This window comes from Cervus elaphus, chromosome 1 (assembly GCF_910594005.1).
Source record: "Cervus elaphus chromosome 1, mCerEla1.1, whole genome shotgun sequence".
Taxonomy (NCBI): domain Eukaryota; kingdom Metazoa; phylum Chordata; class Mammalia; order Artiodactyla; family Cervidae; genus Cervus; species Cervus elaphus.
Window position 1 is genome coordinate 93,906,647 of NC_057815.1, and position 15,908 is coordinate 93,922,554.

Genomic DNA, 15,908 nt, shown 5'->3' on the forward strand with positions numbered 1-15,908 from the left:
AGAGTCCCTTGGACTGCAAGGAGATCCAACCAGTCCATCCTAAAGGAGATCAGTCCTGGGTGTTCATTGGAAGGACTGATGTTGAAGCTGAAACTCCAATATTTTGGTCACCTCATGAGAAGAGCTGACTCATTTGAAAAGACCCTCATGTTGGGAAAAATTGAGGGCAGGAGAAGAAGGGGACGACTGACAGAGGATGAGATGGCTGGATGGCATCACCGGCTCAATGGACATGAGTTTGGTTGGACTCCGGGAGTTGATGATGGACAGGGAGGCCTGGCGTGCTGCAGTTCATGGGGTCACAAAGAGTCGGACATGCCTGAGCGACTGAACTGAACTGAACTAAATGCACTACAGTAACTGAAGTATCTAAACCACATGTTCATACACAATCATGTCTTTCCCTCCACCTGAGATATAAGGTAATCTTGAAGAAAATTATTAACTAGCTATTGCTGCTCAGTCAGTCAGTCATGTCTGACTATATGTGACCCCATGGGCTGACTGTAGCCCTCCAGGCTCCTCTGTCAGTGGGATTTTCCAGGCAAGAATACTTAAGTGGATGACCATGTCTTCCTCCAGGGGATCTTCCCTACCCAGGGATCTAACCTGAGTCTCCTGCAGCTCCTGCATTGGCAGGCAGATTCTCTACCACTGAGCTACCTGGGGAGCCCATTATTAACTAGGAGTGACAACAAAAATTTCAACTCTAATGTGAACTACATCTTCAAAACTTCTTAAGCACATGTTCTGGCTGTTCCAAACAGTTCCTTCTTCCCACACATTCTTTTTAGTATATGTTCTAAATTTTCACTGATCTCCTATAAACTTTATCCCCACAAAATTTCCATGTATCTCAGGAGGATGCTATGCTCCCTACTTCTCAGGAAAAACTGGGACCAAAACAGAATCTTGCTCTTAATCTCAAGCCTCCTCATGAATAATTGTATCCATATCACATTTTTGCCCTCTATTGCGAGCTATTAATAGATATGCAAGGGTTCCAATTTAGTTTTAATGTAGCTATGTGTGTTCTGCATGCAACTGCCTTCTCTCCTCTTAGAAATCTTAGTTGCTAACTATTAAAATTTTAACCTTTGTTCATTAATCTTTATGCTCTAACTGAACCCCCATTCACACGCAAGCTGGGGTCAAAACAAGGAAACAGTACCTTAGGCTCCAATCTATGCGATCACTTAAGTCCCTCCTCAGTTATTCCTAACCTCAACCCTGCTCTTCCCTCTCCCACCCAATTCTCATTGTTAGCTTGTTTCCCTTTCCAATACATCCTTCCTTCTATAAATTAGGAGACCAGCTCTTCCTATTGAATTCGCAATCTCTTTGCATGATTTCACCGTTCTGTCAACTATCAGATCACACTCAAATGTCCTTGTTGTTGTTCAGTCACGAAGTCACGCCCCCCTCTTTGAGACCCCATGGACTGACTTGAAGTACGCCTGGCCTCCCTGTCCCTCACTATCTCTCAGAGTGTCTCTGGGTCTTGATAAATCTAAGGGATTGTGTTCCAGAAGAAAAAAAAAAAAAAAGGGATGATTACAAAAGCAGTTTCCTTCTTGTCTTCTCGAAATCAATGATCAATCAGAATTGCAATTATTTTGGGTCATTGCTAAGGAGGTCCCACTATGGGTCAGTCATCCTGTGTCTGCTGGCATCCTCCTCCCAGGACAAAACCCCAACCAACCAGTCAAGCTGATGGAATCGATGTTCTACTTATGTGAATAAGTATTTCTCTAAATTCCCAAGGACTCTGACATTTTCCTCAAAGACAGCCTCTCAATAGGGCATTGTTCTGTGGGTAGGGAGCATAACCATTCCTACTCCTGATCCATTCCTTAGGTAGAGAAACATCCTGAACTCAAAATGCCCAGTGAATTACATCACTCCAGATGACTGGTGGCAAGGTTGCAATTAACTCCACATCAGAGTCTGAAAAAGAGGAAACAGAAGCAAAGCTCTCCTACTTACAGTGTTTTTCTTCATTTTCATACAGGGGTATTCTACAAAGAAGTTTGGTTGAGTGTGATTTTCTCAGTCACTTCTGCACATAAGCATAATCCTTTATGTCCTCAAGATTCCCCATCATAGAGTAGGAAGCAAACCTCTATTCTCCCAAACAGATTATGATATATGGACACCTAGACCCTCATGGGAGATGGCAATGGCACCCCACTCCAATACACTTGCCTGGAAAATCCCATGGATGGAGGAGCCTGGTAAGCTGCAGTCCATGGGGTTGCTAAGAGTCGTTCACCACTGAGTGACTTCACTTTCACTTTTGACTTTCATGCATTGGAGAAGGAAATGGCAACCCACTCCAGTGTTCTTGCCTGGAGAATCCCAGGGATGGGGGAGCCTGGTGGGCTGCCGTCTATGGGCTCCCACAGAGTCGGACACGACTGAAGTGACTTAGCAGCAGTAGCAGACCCTCATGAAAAAAAAGTTGTATAATGATGTCTAGGACGTGAGGGGAGGGAGGAATGATAAATAATTATTTAATGAATATGGAGTTTCAGTCTGAGAAGGTGAAACATTATGAAGATGGTTGGTGAGGTGTTTGCACAACAATGTGGAGGTATTTAATGCCACTCAAGTGTGTATTTAAAATGGTAAATTTCATCTTATATGTGTTTTATGACAATTAAAAAAAAAAATCAGGGGAGTGGGACAGACTGAGTGAGGGTGGCCACTAACAGAAGCAGCATCGTTAACTGTTGAGAACAGAACTGAAAGCATTGCTTCTCTCTCTGTTCTGAGCTCCAGGAATGCATCAGTTTGGTTTAAAGTTAAAGGTAGGTGAGACATGTAAATCTATGGCTGATTCATGTCAGTGTATGGCAAAAACCACTACATTATTGTAAAGTAATTAGCCTCCAACTAATAAAAATAAATGGGAAAAAAATTAAAAATAAAACAGAATGCTTTCTGTAGTGTTTGTATTCTTTCCCTCTGGATGTCTTTATACACACATGCTTGGCTGAGCATGACTTTTTTCAAAGGCTACTCCAAGAAAGCATAGAGTGCAGTAAAATCACTATACATTCCTGTGGTTCTCTCTGTGTGTGGCAGAGCTACAAGCTCTATAACACACCATGAGACTCTGTCACCTAGGTACTCATCCCAGAGATAGTTTAAATGTTCATGACTTTTAAATTACTCGAAAGGATGCTCCACTGTAGTCTTCTCTCCCTCAGCTTTGAGGTGATGAAGAGCTGGCTGGAACTCTGCACAGAATCATGTTTCTTTCTCACCTGCCTTTAACTTTAAACCAAACTGATGCATTCCTGGAGTTCAGAACAGAGAGAGAAGCAATGCTTTCAGTTCTGTTCTCAACAGTTAACGATGCTGCTTCTGTTAGTGGCCACCCTCACTCTCAGTCTGTCCCACTGTCCTGATTTTTTTTTTTTTTAATTGGGAGCTGGGAACCTGCTATTTAAGTCTCCTCGGTCAGTCACTAATAAACATGTCACAATGTCCAAAGGTAATCTGGCCCAGACTGGCATTTCTACTCTGAGGTTAACCATATTGTACCAAACACTCATGTTTTCAGAGAGAAATCCATCCTCTGAACTCTGACCTATGCCTAAAATCACCCCATATATCCTTTGGCAAGGTCACCAACATCAAAATGAGCAACAAAATCCTAATACCAAGCTTTGCACTTACCTTACCTAAGTTTCCTCCTAAACTACAGCCAGAAGTGTGTGTGACTCAGTCATGTCCAGGCAAGAACACTGGAGTGGATAGCCATTCCCTTCTCTGGGGGACCTTCCCAACCCAGGGATCAACAACGTCTCCTGCATTGCAGGCAGATTCTTCACCACCTGAGCCAGCAGGGAAGCCCATGGCCAGAAGTATATTTTTAACCAAAGCTCAACAGCATTTCTAAAGCTCGTCTCTAATGTTGTTTGTGCAAGTCAAACAGGAGCAAAAAAAAAGTCCTTGGCTGATGCTTTAGCAAAGATTCCAACAGAGCCAATTACTAATCCTCTGAGGACTTGGGAGGTCAATGTATTACCAAGCCCTGAGCTGTTTTGAAATTCTATTTAAACATTTCTCTAGAGTCAGTGAAGAAAGAATTACAAACAAGGACCTTGAAGTAAATAACAGCCACAGAGCCATTCATCAACAAGGTGAAGGTCTGTTCGGGAGACCCTGCTCCCAAGGTCAGTATGAGTTAGAAGAAGGGCTTAAATCAGGAATAAAGGAGCTCGATCCATGGAGTCAGGAAGACCCCCTGGAGGAGGAAATGGCAACCCACTCCAGTATTCTTGTCTGGAGAATTCCACAGATAGAGGAGCCTGGTGGGCTACAATCCATGGGGTCACAAAGAGTTGAACACAACTAAGCGATTAATACTTTCACTTTCACATACATTCTACAATTTCATATACAAGTTTTTTCTTACTTTGAAGAATCAAATTTGAATAATTTGATGTATACATTTGAATAATATATGTTTTGAAGATGCATTTATAATCTCATAATAAGCCCAGAAAGTGAGTTAAAATTAAATCTGAAAGCTATCAAAGTTTCCTAACTAAAGCAGCTTGTTTTCTGAGTAAATCCAGAAAATGGGAGAGTTGTCTAGAGACAGAAGAATTCCACTGTCCTTCTCCTTAGTTTACAGTCTATCTACAGCTGTGGGGCAAATGCCTGGTGGGAAGAAAGCGATGTCCGGGTTTAATCTAGAAACTGAGGAATCCACAACCAAATGATCCAAGTTAGTGATAACTAATTCTTTTCCCCAAAATTTAAGAAGGTTAACTTAGCCAATTTCATTTCACTGAAATAATATTTGTAGTTAGATTCTGTAAATTGAAACTTAGCCTTTCTCTCTAAAAATGAATTTGGACACAATGACTTGAAAATGTCAATAGGAAATATTGTCTGGAATGTTCCCAAGCAAGATGATGTTGAGAACCACTAAAGCCACTTGTACAAGATTGGGATTAACATTTATGCCTCACTAAGTAGACTGATCCTGAAGATCTCTGTAATTATTAAAAATTCTTTCCTCTTTTCATGACTTCCATGCTACCACATTGAAGTCAGGATTTGTGAGTTAAATCTTTAAAGAATGATTGGCCATAGTCACCATCATTGGAGTCATGGAGAGAGAAAAACAGCTCAGGCATAAACTTTCCTGAAAACTCTAAACTATCTTACCTCATCTTTACTGAAACCTGAGAGATCATGATGCTGACTTCTGTGCCCAGAAATTTTTGAGGAAAAAATATGTGGTTATGGTTTTGGCAAGGATTGGGGAAAGAAGAGAAGAAGAAAGATAATGAATAAAATAACTTATAATCTTGGTTTCAACAATGTGTAGTCTATCTTGAAAACCTATATACAGGCTCACTCCCCAAGAAAAAGAATGCATTCTTATATATATTCAATATTTTTACATTAGTAATGAAAATTTCAAGTTCATCTTAATTGATAAAACTTATTCCAGAAGGGGAAATTGTATTATTTCAGGTGGTCCTAACATTTTTGTCTGGTCAATAGGAAACTCAGGAAAACTTCTTGACTTATATCACTTCATAACAAGATGTGAGTAGGGTAATATAACTAACCCAGAGCATTATTCTATGTGCGATGAAAGAACAATTGCACAGAAAGTTCATTTCAGAAATATTGAGAACGTTTCAGGGAACTTTGCATCACTTACATGTTCACATTCAAAGATGTGGAAAGAGTGAGCATAACTGTCTTATTGAGCCAGACACAACATCCGGGGCTGTTGAGTGAATTTGCATTTTGAGGGACAAAAACTCCATCTGCAGCTCTGCCTCTGCGTGTGCATGTGCATTAATGTGAAAAAAAGGAATAATGGGTCACAGAACACAGCTGGTATGAGTAAGGTTTGATTGGTACTTTTCATGTCTGATACAAAGTTAATTTTTAAAATATTGTGTCCATATACCTATGAATATTCATTCTAATAGACAAGCATTAATATAATTTTACAAAGAATTGTCAATGAAATTTGTCCCCCAGAGCAAAAGAAAGCTATCTGTGAGACATTCAGAGCTAAAAAGAAAATTTAGAAGTTAACTGCATGTCAATATTCATTAAAAAAATCTTGCTTTTATTGTGGTATTTATAAGGTATTGTCACAATATATTTAAATTATATGAATCAGGAGAGATTCAAACTCCTCCCATTCTTCTTTCCAGCTAGTTGTAAAATATCAGAGGTAAGTGAAAGGAGTAGCTCCACCAGTCTCAGGGACTTGGGCTAAAGAGACGATGAAATATTTTCTATCAAATTTAAAATACCATCACTCAGAAATACTGTGATCTTTTCAGATCAACCATGTGCTAATAACAACTCAAGATGAATTGATGGAGAGGATGAGCAATGTAACAGAATTCATCCTCCTGGGCCTGACCCAGAATCCAGGACTGCAGACACTCTTATTTGCTGTGTTTTTAATCATCTACTTGATCACATTGGCAGGTAACCTGCTCATCTCAGTCACCATCTTCACCAGCCCAGCCCTCGGTTCTCCTATGTACTATTTTCTGTCCTATTTGTCCATGATAGACGGCTTCTACTCTTCCTCCATAGCACCCAAGCTGATCTTTGACTTGGTCTCTGGAAAGAACACCATTTCCTTCAGTGGCTGCATGACTCAGGTCTTTGCTGAACACTTCTTTGCTGGAGCTGATTGTCTTGTTGACTGTCATGGCCTACGGCCGCTATGCAGCCATCGGTAAGCCCCTGCACCACATGACCGTCACCAGTCGGCCTGTGTGTGCTTCCCTGGCTGGAATGGCTGGGGCTTCAGGCTTTCTCCATGGAGGGATCCAGATTTTGTTCCTGGTTCAGTTACCATTCTGTGGCCCCCATGTCACTGACCATTTCATGTGTGATTTAATACCTCTCCTGGAGCTAGCCTGCACAGACACGCACACTCTGGGGCCCCTGCTTTCTGCCAACAGTGGGTCACTGTGTTTGCTGACTTTCTCAATGCTGGTGGCTTCCTACGCTGTCATCCTGCGCTCCCTGAGGACCCACAGCTCTGAAGGGCGTCGCGAGGCCCTGTCCCCCTGTGCCTCTCACGTCACAGTCGTCGTCTTATTCTTTGTTCCTTGTTCATTCCTCTTCCTCAGACCCACGACCGCCTTCCACTGACAAAGCTGTGACTGTGTTTTGCACCATAGTAACTCCTATGCTGAACCCTTTAATCTACACCCTGAGAAATGCAGAAGTGAAAAACGTCATGAAGAAGCTCTGGGGACAAATAATGAAAACTGGTGATGAATAAACCTTGTGTGGAGTATTTAGGCAAAAAAAGAAAAATCTAGTGATGTTTTACAGAAATTTTCTCCCCTTCTTAATTGATTGAACTGGGAAGATTCTCCTGTCTGGATCAGTCATCTCCAGGGGCTCACGCATTGTAAGCCAGGGTTGGTATTCAGAGGCCATAGTAGAGACAGTGCCAAGAGCCCATGATAGTCTTACGAGGCCATGAAGTGTTTTCATTTCTTTTACAACAGAAAGAAAGAAATTCATATAATCCAAATGCAGCTTAGATTATAGTCATCTATATAGCAATGCAGTCAGAAAAGATAATTTTTCACATTTTGATGGAGGAGAAGACCCAAGAAGATAAAAGTACCAAGGGTCCACAAAAGTCATAATGTTGCCCTGACTGTGGGTATGAGACAGATCAACAGCAATATTCTTGAACACTCGTTATACCCAGCACCATAGCTAGAGTGAAGTTTTATTTTAAAAGAGGGAAAACAACTACGCATGAAAAAGGGACAGAACAGTAGTAAATAAATTTTCAAAAAGTACATTTATACGCTTTTCCTGATCTTTCCAGGTTTGAGAGGTTTATAAATAAAATAAACACAGCAATAAAAAGAAATTCTTACTCATCACAATCCCACAAAGATAACATTTGCACACAAAAGTACTTTTTGAAAATTACATTTCATCATTCCCTGTAGTATACAAGAGTTTACAAAAAGAATTAGAAACAGAATTGGATGGCATAAAATAAACATAATTAATAAAGTCCATAGAGCTAAGGCAGAAAATATCTATACATTAAAGTCTGGTTTTAGACACAGACAAAGGAAAAGAAGATTCTGAAGACAAAACAGTGGTTATAGGAAATTTCCAGTGATTTAAGAACAAGTCATGGAGCTGTCATGGAACAGCACAAAATCACAAATCTGAGCTTGAGTAAAGAATCCATACCATGTACATAATGAAATTCTAAGAGATTCTACAATAGTCAGAGATTAAGTGCTTTGGACCAAATAGGCTTAATTTCTCTTATTGTCTCCAGCATTAATTATTCCAGTAAATGTTAACAAATTGTTTCACCTTTCTATTTTTTTCATCTTTAATAAGAAGAAAATAGAATTTCCCAGGTGGCTCAGTAGTAAAGAATGCCTGCCAAGCAGGAGACATAGGTTCGATCCCTGGGTTGGGAAGATCCCCTGGGGAGGGAGGACTTGGCAACTCACTCCAGTGTTCTTGCCTGAGAAATCCCACGGACCGTTGGTGGGCTACAGTCCGTGGGGCTGCAAAGAGTCAGGCACAACATCTCAGCTAAGCAACAACAACAAATAGGAAAATAACATTATATGCTTCCTTAAACTGTGCAGATTAAATGACTTCAAGTGGAAAACTGAGTCAGCTAAAATGAACAAAAATTGCTTGGATCACCAGCACAGGTTGGATGCATGAGACAAGTGCTCAGGGCTGGTGCACTGGGATGACCCAGAGGGATGATGGGGAGGCAGGTGGGCGGGGGGATCAGGATGGGGAACACATGTAAATCCATGGCTGATTCATGTCAATGGATGGCAAAAACCACTACAATATTGTAAAGTAATTAGCCTCCAACTAATAAAAATAAATGAGAAAAAAAAATTGCTCAGACTTCATTTCAACTTTCAGAGATTCCACAAGAGCATAAACTATGCTGGGAACAGTGGTTCCTAATAGAGGAGCCCAAGAGCACCGTTACTGTTATTCACTAACCAGGATGGTAGGGAGACCAAACGTCCATCCCAGCCTCACTTCACTCCAAAATGTGTCATCTCAGCCAATAAAAAGTTCTCTGAATGTTGAGAGCGAGTGCCTCACCAACTCCCTATTCTGGGATTAAACTGCACTTAAATATCTCTGTAGTGACAAATGGGAGAGTCGGTGGGATCAACTATGAGATGTTTGAAAGTGAAAGTCACTCAGTCACGTCTGACTCTTTGCGACCCCATTGACTATACAGTTCATGGAATTCTCCAGGCCAGAATACTGGAATGGGTAGCCAGTACCCTCCTCCAGGGGATCTTCCCAATCCAGCGATCAAACCCATGTGTCCCACATTTCAGGTGGCTTCTTTATTGGCTGAACCACCAGGGAAGCCCAAGAATACCAGAGTGGGGGGCCTATCCATTCTCCAGTGGGTCTTTCCAACCCAGGAATCAAACCAGGGTCTTCTGCGTTGCAGGCGGGTTCTTTACCAGCTGAGCTACCAGGGAAGCTTGAGCAGCACTTATTTCAGAAGCTCTCACTGGTAATGAATCCTTTTATCCTGTTTCCATCCTCTGGAAGAAAGAGAAAAAGGGAGAGCTCAGTTGGAGAGACCAAGAGATCCATCTCTGCACAGAGTTTGTGATTTATGGAGAAGACTTCAGAAACTTGTTTTCAGGAGAGTTCCCAACCAGGAATTTGAACATAAGCTGATGCCAGCATTACATTTCTAGTGTTCTTAAGCTTTTATTATCAGGTTAGCTCTCGCTGTATTTATAAAGGCTTTAAACAATAGATATTTTGCCATAATGAGTGATTATTTTGAAAACTATATATATATAAGCAACTGTGTATTTAAAAACTCAAAATTATCTTTTAAGCATCTAGTTGTAGTTCCCAAGAAACATGGAATGTCACAGAATGATGTAGGAAAAAAGGTGGTGAGGGTGACGATGATACTGGTAACGCTGACGACAACAGCTGTTTACTAAGCCCTTTCTGTGAATAAAGTCTTGACCTGAGCACTCATTCTATGTGTTTGGGAGGCAACAGATTTCTGACCTTAATTTATGACTTTCTTTAAGCCTCAAGCTGAGAAAACCTCTGTCTAAAATATTTCTTTATTTGAACATAATGGTGAACCTACCCTTAGGATGGGGTAAACATCAAAAAATCAATGCTAGTGTAAAAAAGATAATTATGACAGTTTTTCTTATTTGTGTCTTTACTCTGTGCAAAGAGCTTTTCTTTTGCTATTTAATTCTTATTAAAGCCCAGTAAGTACAGTAATGTTCATATTTATTTAACATTGTTTTGTGTAATATATGGCCTCCCCGGTGGCTCAGCAGTAAGGAGTCACATGCAATGCAGGAGACCTGGGTTCGATCCCTGGGTTGGGGAAATCCCCTGGAGAAGGAAATGGCAAACCACTCCAGTATTCCTGCCTGGAGAATTCCATGGACAGAGGAGCCTGTGGATTACAGTCCGTGGGGTCGCAAAGAGTCAGACACAACTTAGGGAGTAAACGACAAAGGATACTATATGTGAAAGCGCCTAGGACCTGCACTTAGAACTCGAAGATGATCAGTAAATGCTATTAATTTTTGTACTTGCTGTCCAGTCAGCAATTTTCCTAAAGACACGAACCCTCCAATATCTGTTCCTGAAATATCCTAACTCCCTTTTCCTCCTGACAACTTGTGGACTCTCTCTAGACACTAGAAGGACACTGGGCACTTTTAGGAAGTAAGGTGAAAGTCTCTTCCTTGTGAGACCAAAACTGCATTCAAAGGGATTAATTAACGATGGCACCACATTGTGTTCTAACCTGTGAATGAGGCAAAACCAAGCCCCAGAACTGTTTCAGCAAGTGATGCTGCGGGGAGAGCATTAGTCTTCAGAGAAACCTAGCAGTGATAATCACCGTGTTATCACACCCACCTTATAAGTCACCTTTTTCAGTGGCAAGAGAAAGTGTTTCTGAGACCATGTTGACGAGCATTGTTGGTAGAAAGCAGGGACGACAAGCCAGCTATTTTGTTTCAAGGCTTTTCTCCCTAACGTGAGCCACAGCATGGCTTGTCAATGATAGAGAAAGTAGATATTGGAAGCGGGTGGTGATGTTGGAAAGCACAGAGCCTGGAGTGTCGAGTGACCTGGGTTCCAGCTGCACCTCCACCACGAACCATCAGTTCAACTTCGGACAGTCTGCACCGCATCTTTCTGAGTCTTAAATCCACTACCTTTAAAACAGAGCCAACTGGAAAGGGTGGTTTTAAATGCCGTAGGGTTTTTCAGGAAATAAGAGGGAAATGGACAATGGAACAAATTCTCGGCTGCTTATGAATGAATGATGCCCTTTGGGGTTTTCTCCTAATACTAGTCTAAGAAACTTTCAGCTCAGATGCATTCCTGCAATCAACAGTACTTCCCCAGTCTGAGATCTGCCTAAATGAGAAAAGCAACTTTAATCTCATGCAGGAGTTTAAGCACATGAAACAGTGATATTTGCGTTGATATGCTTGGAGCTGGTCTAGGTGACCCTTTAATAACTCGCCCAGGCCCACCATTTCACGATGTTAGGATGTAAAAGAACAAAAACGAAGACAAAACACCTGATGACATACTTGTGCCCTCAGATCCAGTAAATGTAAGTTGTTGTCCATGGCATTGATGACGGTGACCTCAGCAATACCATTGCTGGAGTGGCTATCATATCCAGGCTCTGTACAAACACTTACATGCACTGTTTACATTGACCGCTCTTTGCAGACTCAGGGCGTAGCTACTCTTATTTTCATTTTATAGATAAGAACACTGAGGCTTTGAGAAACTGTCCATGATTACACGGAAAATAAATGGTACTGGAAATATTCAAACTTAAGTGAGTTTATGTGTCAGGATACTACGGTGAAGCCCACAGTTCTATAGCAGAACTGCCTGGGTGCAAGTCTTAACTCTGCAACTTATTAGCTGAGTATGCTTCTGTAAGTTTCTAAATGTGCCTCTCCCTTTCTTCCTCTGAAGAAATGAGGAGAAAAATAATAATCTATCTTATGGGGATGTTATGAGCTTATATAATATATAAATGAGCTTATATATTTAAAGCACTTAGGACAGTGCTTGCAAAGACTGTTACACAGGTGGCCATACACTCTTGGCCATAATGTCGTCCTCTGAAAAGGTCGCAGTCAGATGTGTTTCCTGCAAACTGTATTTGCCTTTGTAACCAGGCTTAGGAAGAGAGTGCGCAGCTTCCTGATCAACACAAGAATCTTCTCTCCAGCATTTCTTAGATTTGTGCGTCTCTTCCTCTGACACTCAATGATTCTCCTTTTATTCATATCATCCTCAGCAAGTTGGGAGATTTAGTTACTTTAAGAAGATTTATGTTTCCAGGAAAATAATAGATGGTTGGTGGGTAGGATGAGTGACAGTTTTTGTTTAATCAAAACTTAGACTAGCACAGACATTTCCTTAATATAATTAGGAGAATAAAGCATGAGTAGGAATGTTTTGTCAGATGAGATTATAATTTACAAGGACATTGGTCAAGACAGAGTATCTCTTCTCCCTCCTCCTGTAGCTTCCTTTATGTAGTGAATAGGTGGATAATCATAGAATCTTTCACTGATGGTCACTTTTTTTTTTAACTTTGACTCATCCCTGTAGACTGTAGGAGGACTGGAAGCCTTTAACTAGAAGGATTTCGCCAGGTCCAGAGAAAGTAAAGCCCAGACATTCATATAATGTGTGAAGCAAGGGGGAAGAGTAATTTAACTTATACATGATACTGCCCGCAGCAGAGGCAGAAGTGGGAGTAAATGAACAAGCAGAGAAACAGAGAACTGGGGCGTCTCCAGCTGCAACAAAGTCAACGTCTCCCTACTCTACTTCAGTTTGCTTTGCATCAATTTCTGCTACTATTGGAAGCATAACAGAAAATGTAGCAAACCTCACTGCAAAGAAGAAAGAGTTACTTCAAAGGGTATGAACTATGCATGCAGAGATTTCAGAAGATCCTAAATATTCATGGGTTTCTTGAGAGCTGTTGTATCTATGTGGAACCCCACTGAAAACTGTCAGAGATGTTCTCTGGTCAAGTTAGAAAATCGATGTCCACCAAATGTTCCACTTAACAAAATAAATTCTAGATAATTAAATAATTATTTTCATACAATAACTTAGGTATCTATTACCCAGTGATGCTAAAGTTAACAGACATGCTTACATTTTGTTGTTAACAGGATGAACTGGTACACAAATTTTGGAACAGAAAGGGTTAAGAGGGGTAAAGAGAAGTGGGTTTGGTCAAAGGAAATCTTGTAACATTTTGTTTCTCTCTTGACTTTATAGGAAATACTGGACTTGCATCCTCAGTGTCCTTGGACTATATGGAAATACCATACAATGTCACAGAATTTTTCATGCTGGGACTCTCACAGAACCCAGAAGCACAAAGAGTGCTCTTTGTGGCCTTTTTGACCATATATGGGATCACAGCTTGTGGCAATATTCTCATCGTGATCACCATCACCTTTAGGCCCACCCTGGTTTCCCCTGTGTATTTTTTCCTGGCCAACCTGTCCTTTACTGATACCTGTTATTCTTCTTCTACGGCTCCTAGACTCATAGCTGACTCCTTGCAGGAGGGGAGAGCCATCTCCTATGAGGGCTGCATGGCTCAGCTCTCTGGAGCTCATGTTTTTGAAGGTGCTGAGATCATCCTGCTCACGGTGATGGCCTATGACTGCTACGTGGCCATCTGCAAGCCCCTGCACTACACGCCCGTCATGACCCGGCATCTCTGTGCCCTGCTGGTGGGGCTGGCTTGGCTGGGGGGCTTCCTGCACTCCCTGGCTCAGCTCCTGCTGGTCCTTCAGTTGCCCTTCTGCGGGCCTCACGTGATCAATCACTTTGTCTGTGACTTGTACCCCTTGCTGGAACTTGCCTGCACCGACACCTCTGTCATCGGCCTGCTGGTGGTGGCCAACAGCGGCGTGAGCTGCGTGCTGAACTTCCTCCTGCTGGCTGCCTCCTACCCCGTCATCCTGCGCTCCTTGAGGTCCCACAGTGCAGAGGGGAGGCTCAGAGCCCCCTCCACCTGCGGGGCCCACTTCACGGCTGTTGCCGTGTTCTTCGTGCCCTGTATGTTTACCTACATGCGTCCATCATCTACTTTGTCTATAGACAAAAACATGGCAGTGTTTTAGGGTATCCTGACTCCTATGTTGAATCCACTCATTACACTCTGAGCAATGAGGAGGTGAAGAAGCCGTGACAAAGTTCTCCACACAGTGAGATCTTAAATGTAGCTAATAAGTTGGAAAGTAGGAAATAAAATGACTTTTTTTGGAAAGAGGAACAAACCAAAACCTGTTCCTTATTGCTGTGTACATCTTAATCCATCTTATCCATCCTTTCATCTTCACAGACTTTATGATTTACTCAGACCTTCATATGAATGGCCTAATTTGATAATAAAACAACTGTATGAAATGCATATGGCATGAATGATTATTATTCTTGTTTTAGAAATGAAGAAACCATATCTATTGATGTGGTTAATTGATTCATTAAAATTATCTAGCTTTGAACTGCCTGAAACAAAACTCAGAATCAGTTATTTTTGATCTGTCTTACTGATCTTTAAATGGCGATCTATGCTGACATCATTGGAGTTTGTGTGATAATCAATTGAGTTATAGAAATGAGAGGCAAAACCCTTAAAGCAAATAACTTCACTCACAGCCATATGTAGTAGTCTGTGTGCATGCAAGTCTGGCTTCTCTTCCTTCTCATCACCATTTACAGCATCAGTAGTACAGTTACTACAGTACAGCAGAGGGTGAGATCTCAGTTCTGGAGACAGACCCACCTGAGTTTGAGTCTCTTTTCCCATACTTCTTCACGGCACAAACTAGAGCAAGTGACAAAACCTTTATAAGCCTCTGGTGCTTGCCTTGAAAATAGACATAAAATAAACATGCCCAAAGAATTATCATAAGAATTAAATTAAACAATCTATGTAAAGTTTTTAATCCAATTTATGGCACATATGGCCCCCTAAATTTAGCTGCTATTTCTACTTCAACCTTCTGTAACCTTCCATAAAGAGGCTGCTTCCTTTCACTTTTCTGTATCTATTTAAAGTTTGAAATACATACTTCATTTAGAACAGAAGGGCTTATTTTTCAACAAATGATGGAAAGTGACATTTCCTTATATATTTACTGACTCTTTCTCTTTCAAACTCTAAGGGATCCTAGTGTTCTGAAAGTTTAAAACATGCACCCATGTTCATTTCATTCCTTTCCTGGAATGAGAGGAATGAAACTCTGACCATATCCATCCCAAGCTGCACCCTTTAGAAGTGTGGACTCCTATTGTCCTGCCCATAGTCTGGATCCCCAATCGGGAAAGAAGACTCCTCGAGACAATGCAACTTGCAATAGGGGAATTTATTACTGACTCGAGCCAGGGCCTCCCGCCCTCACCAAGGGTGTGAGGGCGAAAAGGCCCTGAGCCCCAGTTCTCTAGGGTATTTATTGGGTACAATCAGGTAGTTGGAGCAAGCGGATTGGTTACACAGTTGCAAGGCAATTTTTATTGGCCCAATCCTTGTGGGCTTTCAGCTTTCCCCTGATAGGTTCCCTTTTTCTTGCTAGGCACATGTTGATTGGCTGGCTCCAGGTGGCCTGATAATTATGTTACCCCGGGAAACCAGGCCTACTCCTAATCTAGGCTGCCTGTCATGGCGTTAGCCGTGACAGCCTCACAATAGTCGAGAAAATCCTTTACAATATATTGTTTAAGCAACAAGTGATAGATTTGGCATGGTTTCCACTAAAGAGTTGTGCACTCACATGGTTAATTGGAAGTTGGGA

General features: G+C 41.5%; 1 protein-coding gene and 1 pseudogene across 1 annotated transcript; both read left to right on the forward strand.

Moving 5' to 3' along the window:
- The first annotated feature begins 4,100 nt into the window (after nt 1–4,100).
- Nucleotides 4,101–7,333, forward strand: LOC122700328 (annotated as a pseudogene).
- Nucleotides 4,108–14,234, forward strand: LOC122700481 (olfactory receptor 4C3-like). Its single transcript, XM_043913395.1, has 2 exons — nt 4,108–4,184; nt 13,378–14,234. Exon 2 carries the CDS (start codon nt 13,416–13,418, stop codon nt 14,232–14,234), a length of 819 nt encoding a protein of 272 aa, XP_043769330.1. The 5' UTR covers nt 4,108–4,184; nt 13,378–13,415.
- The last annotated feature ends 1,674 nt before the right edge of the window (nt 14,235–15,908 follow it).

Bases quoted from the DNA above. Each gene is read 5' to 3' on its own strand.
- LOC122700481 (XM_043913395.1), top strand. From the start codon at position 13,416: ATGGAAATACCATACAATGTCACAGAATTTTTCATGCTGGGACTCTCA.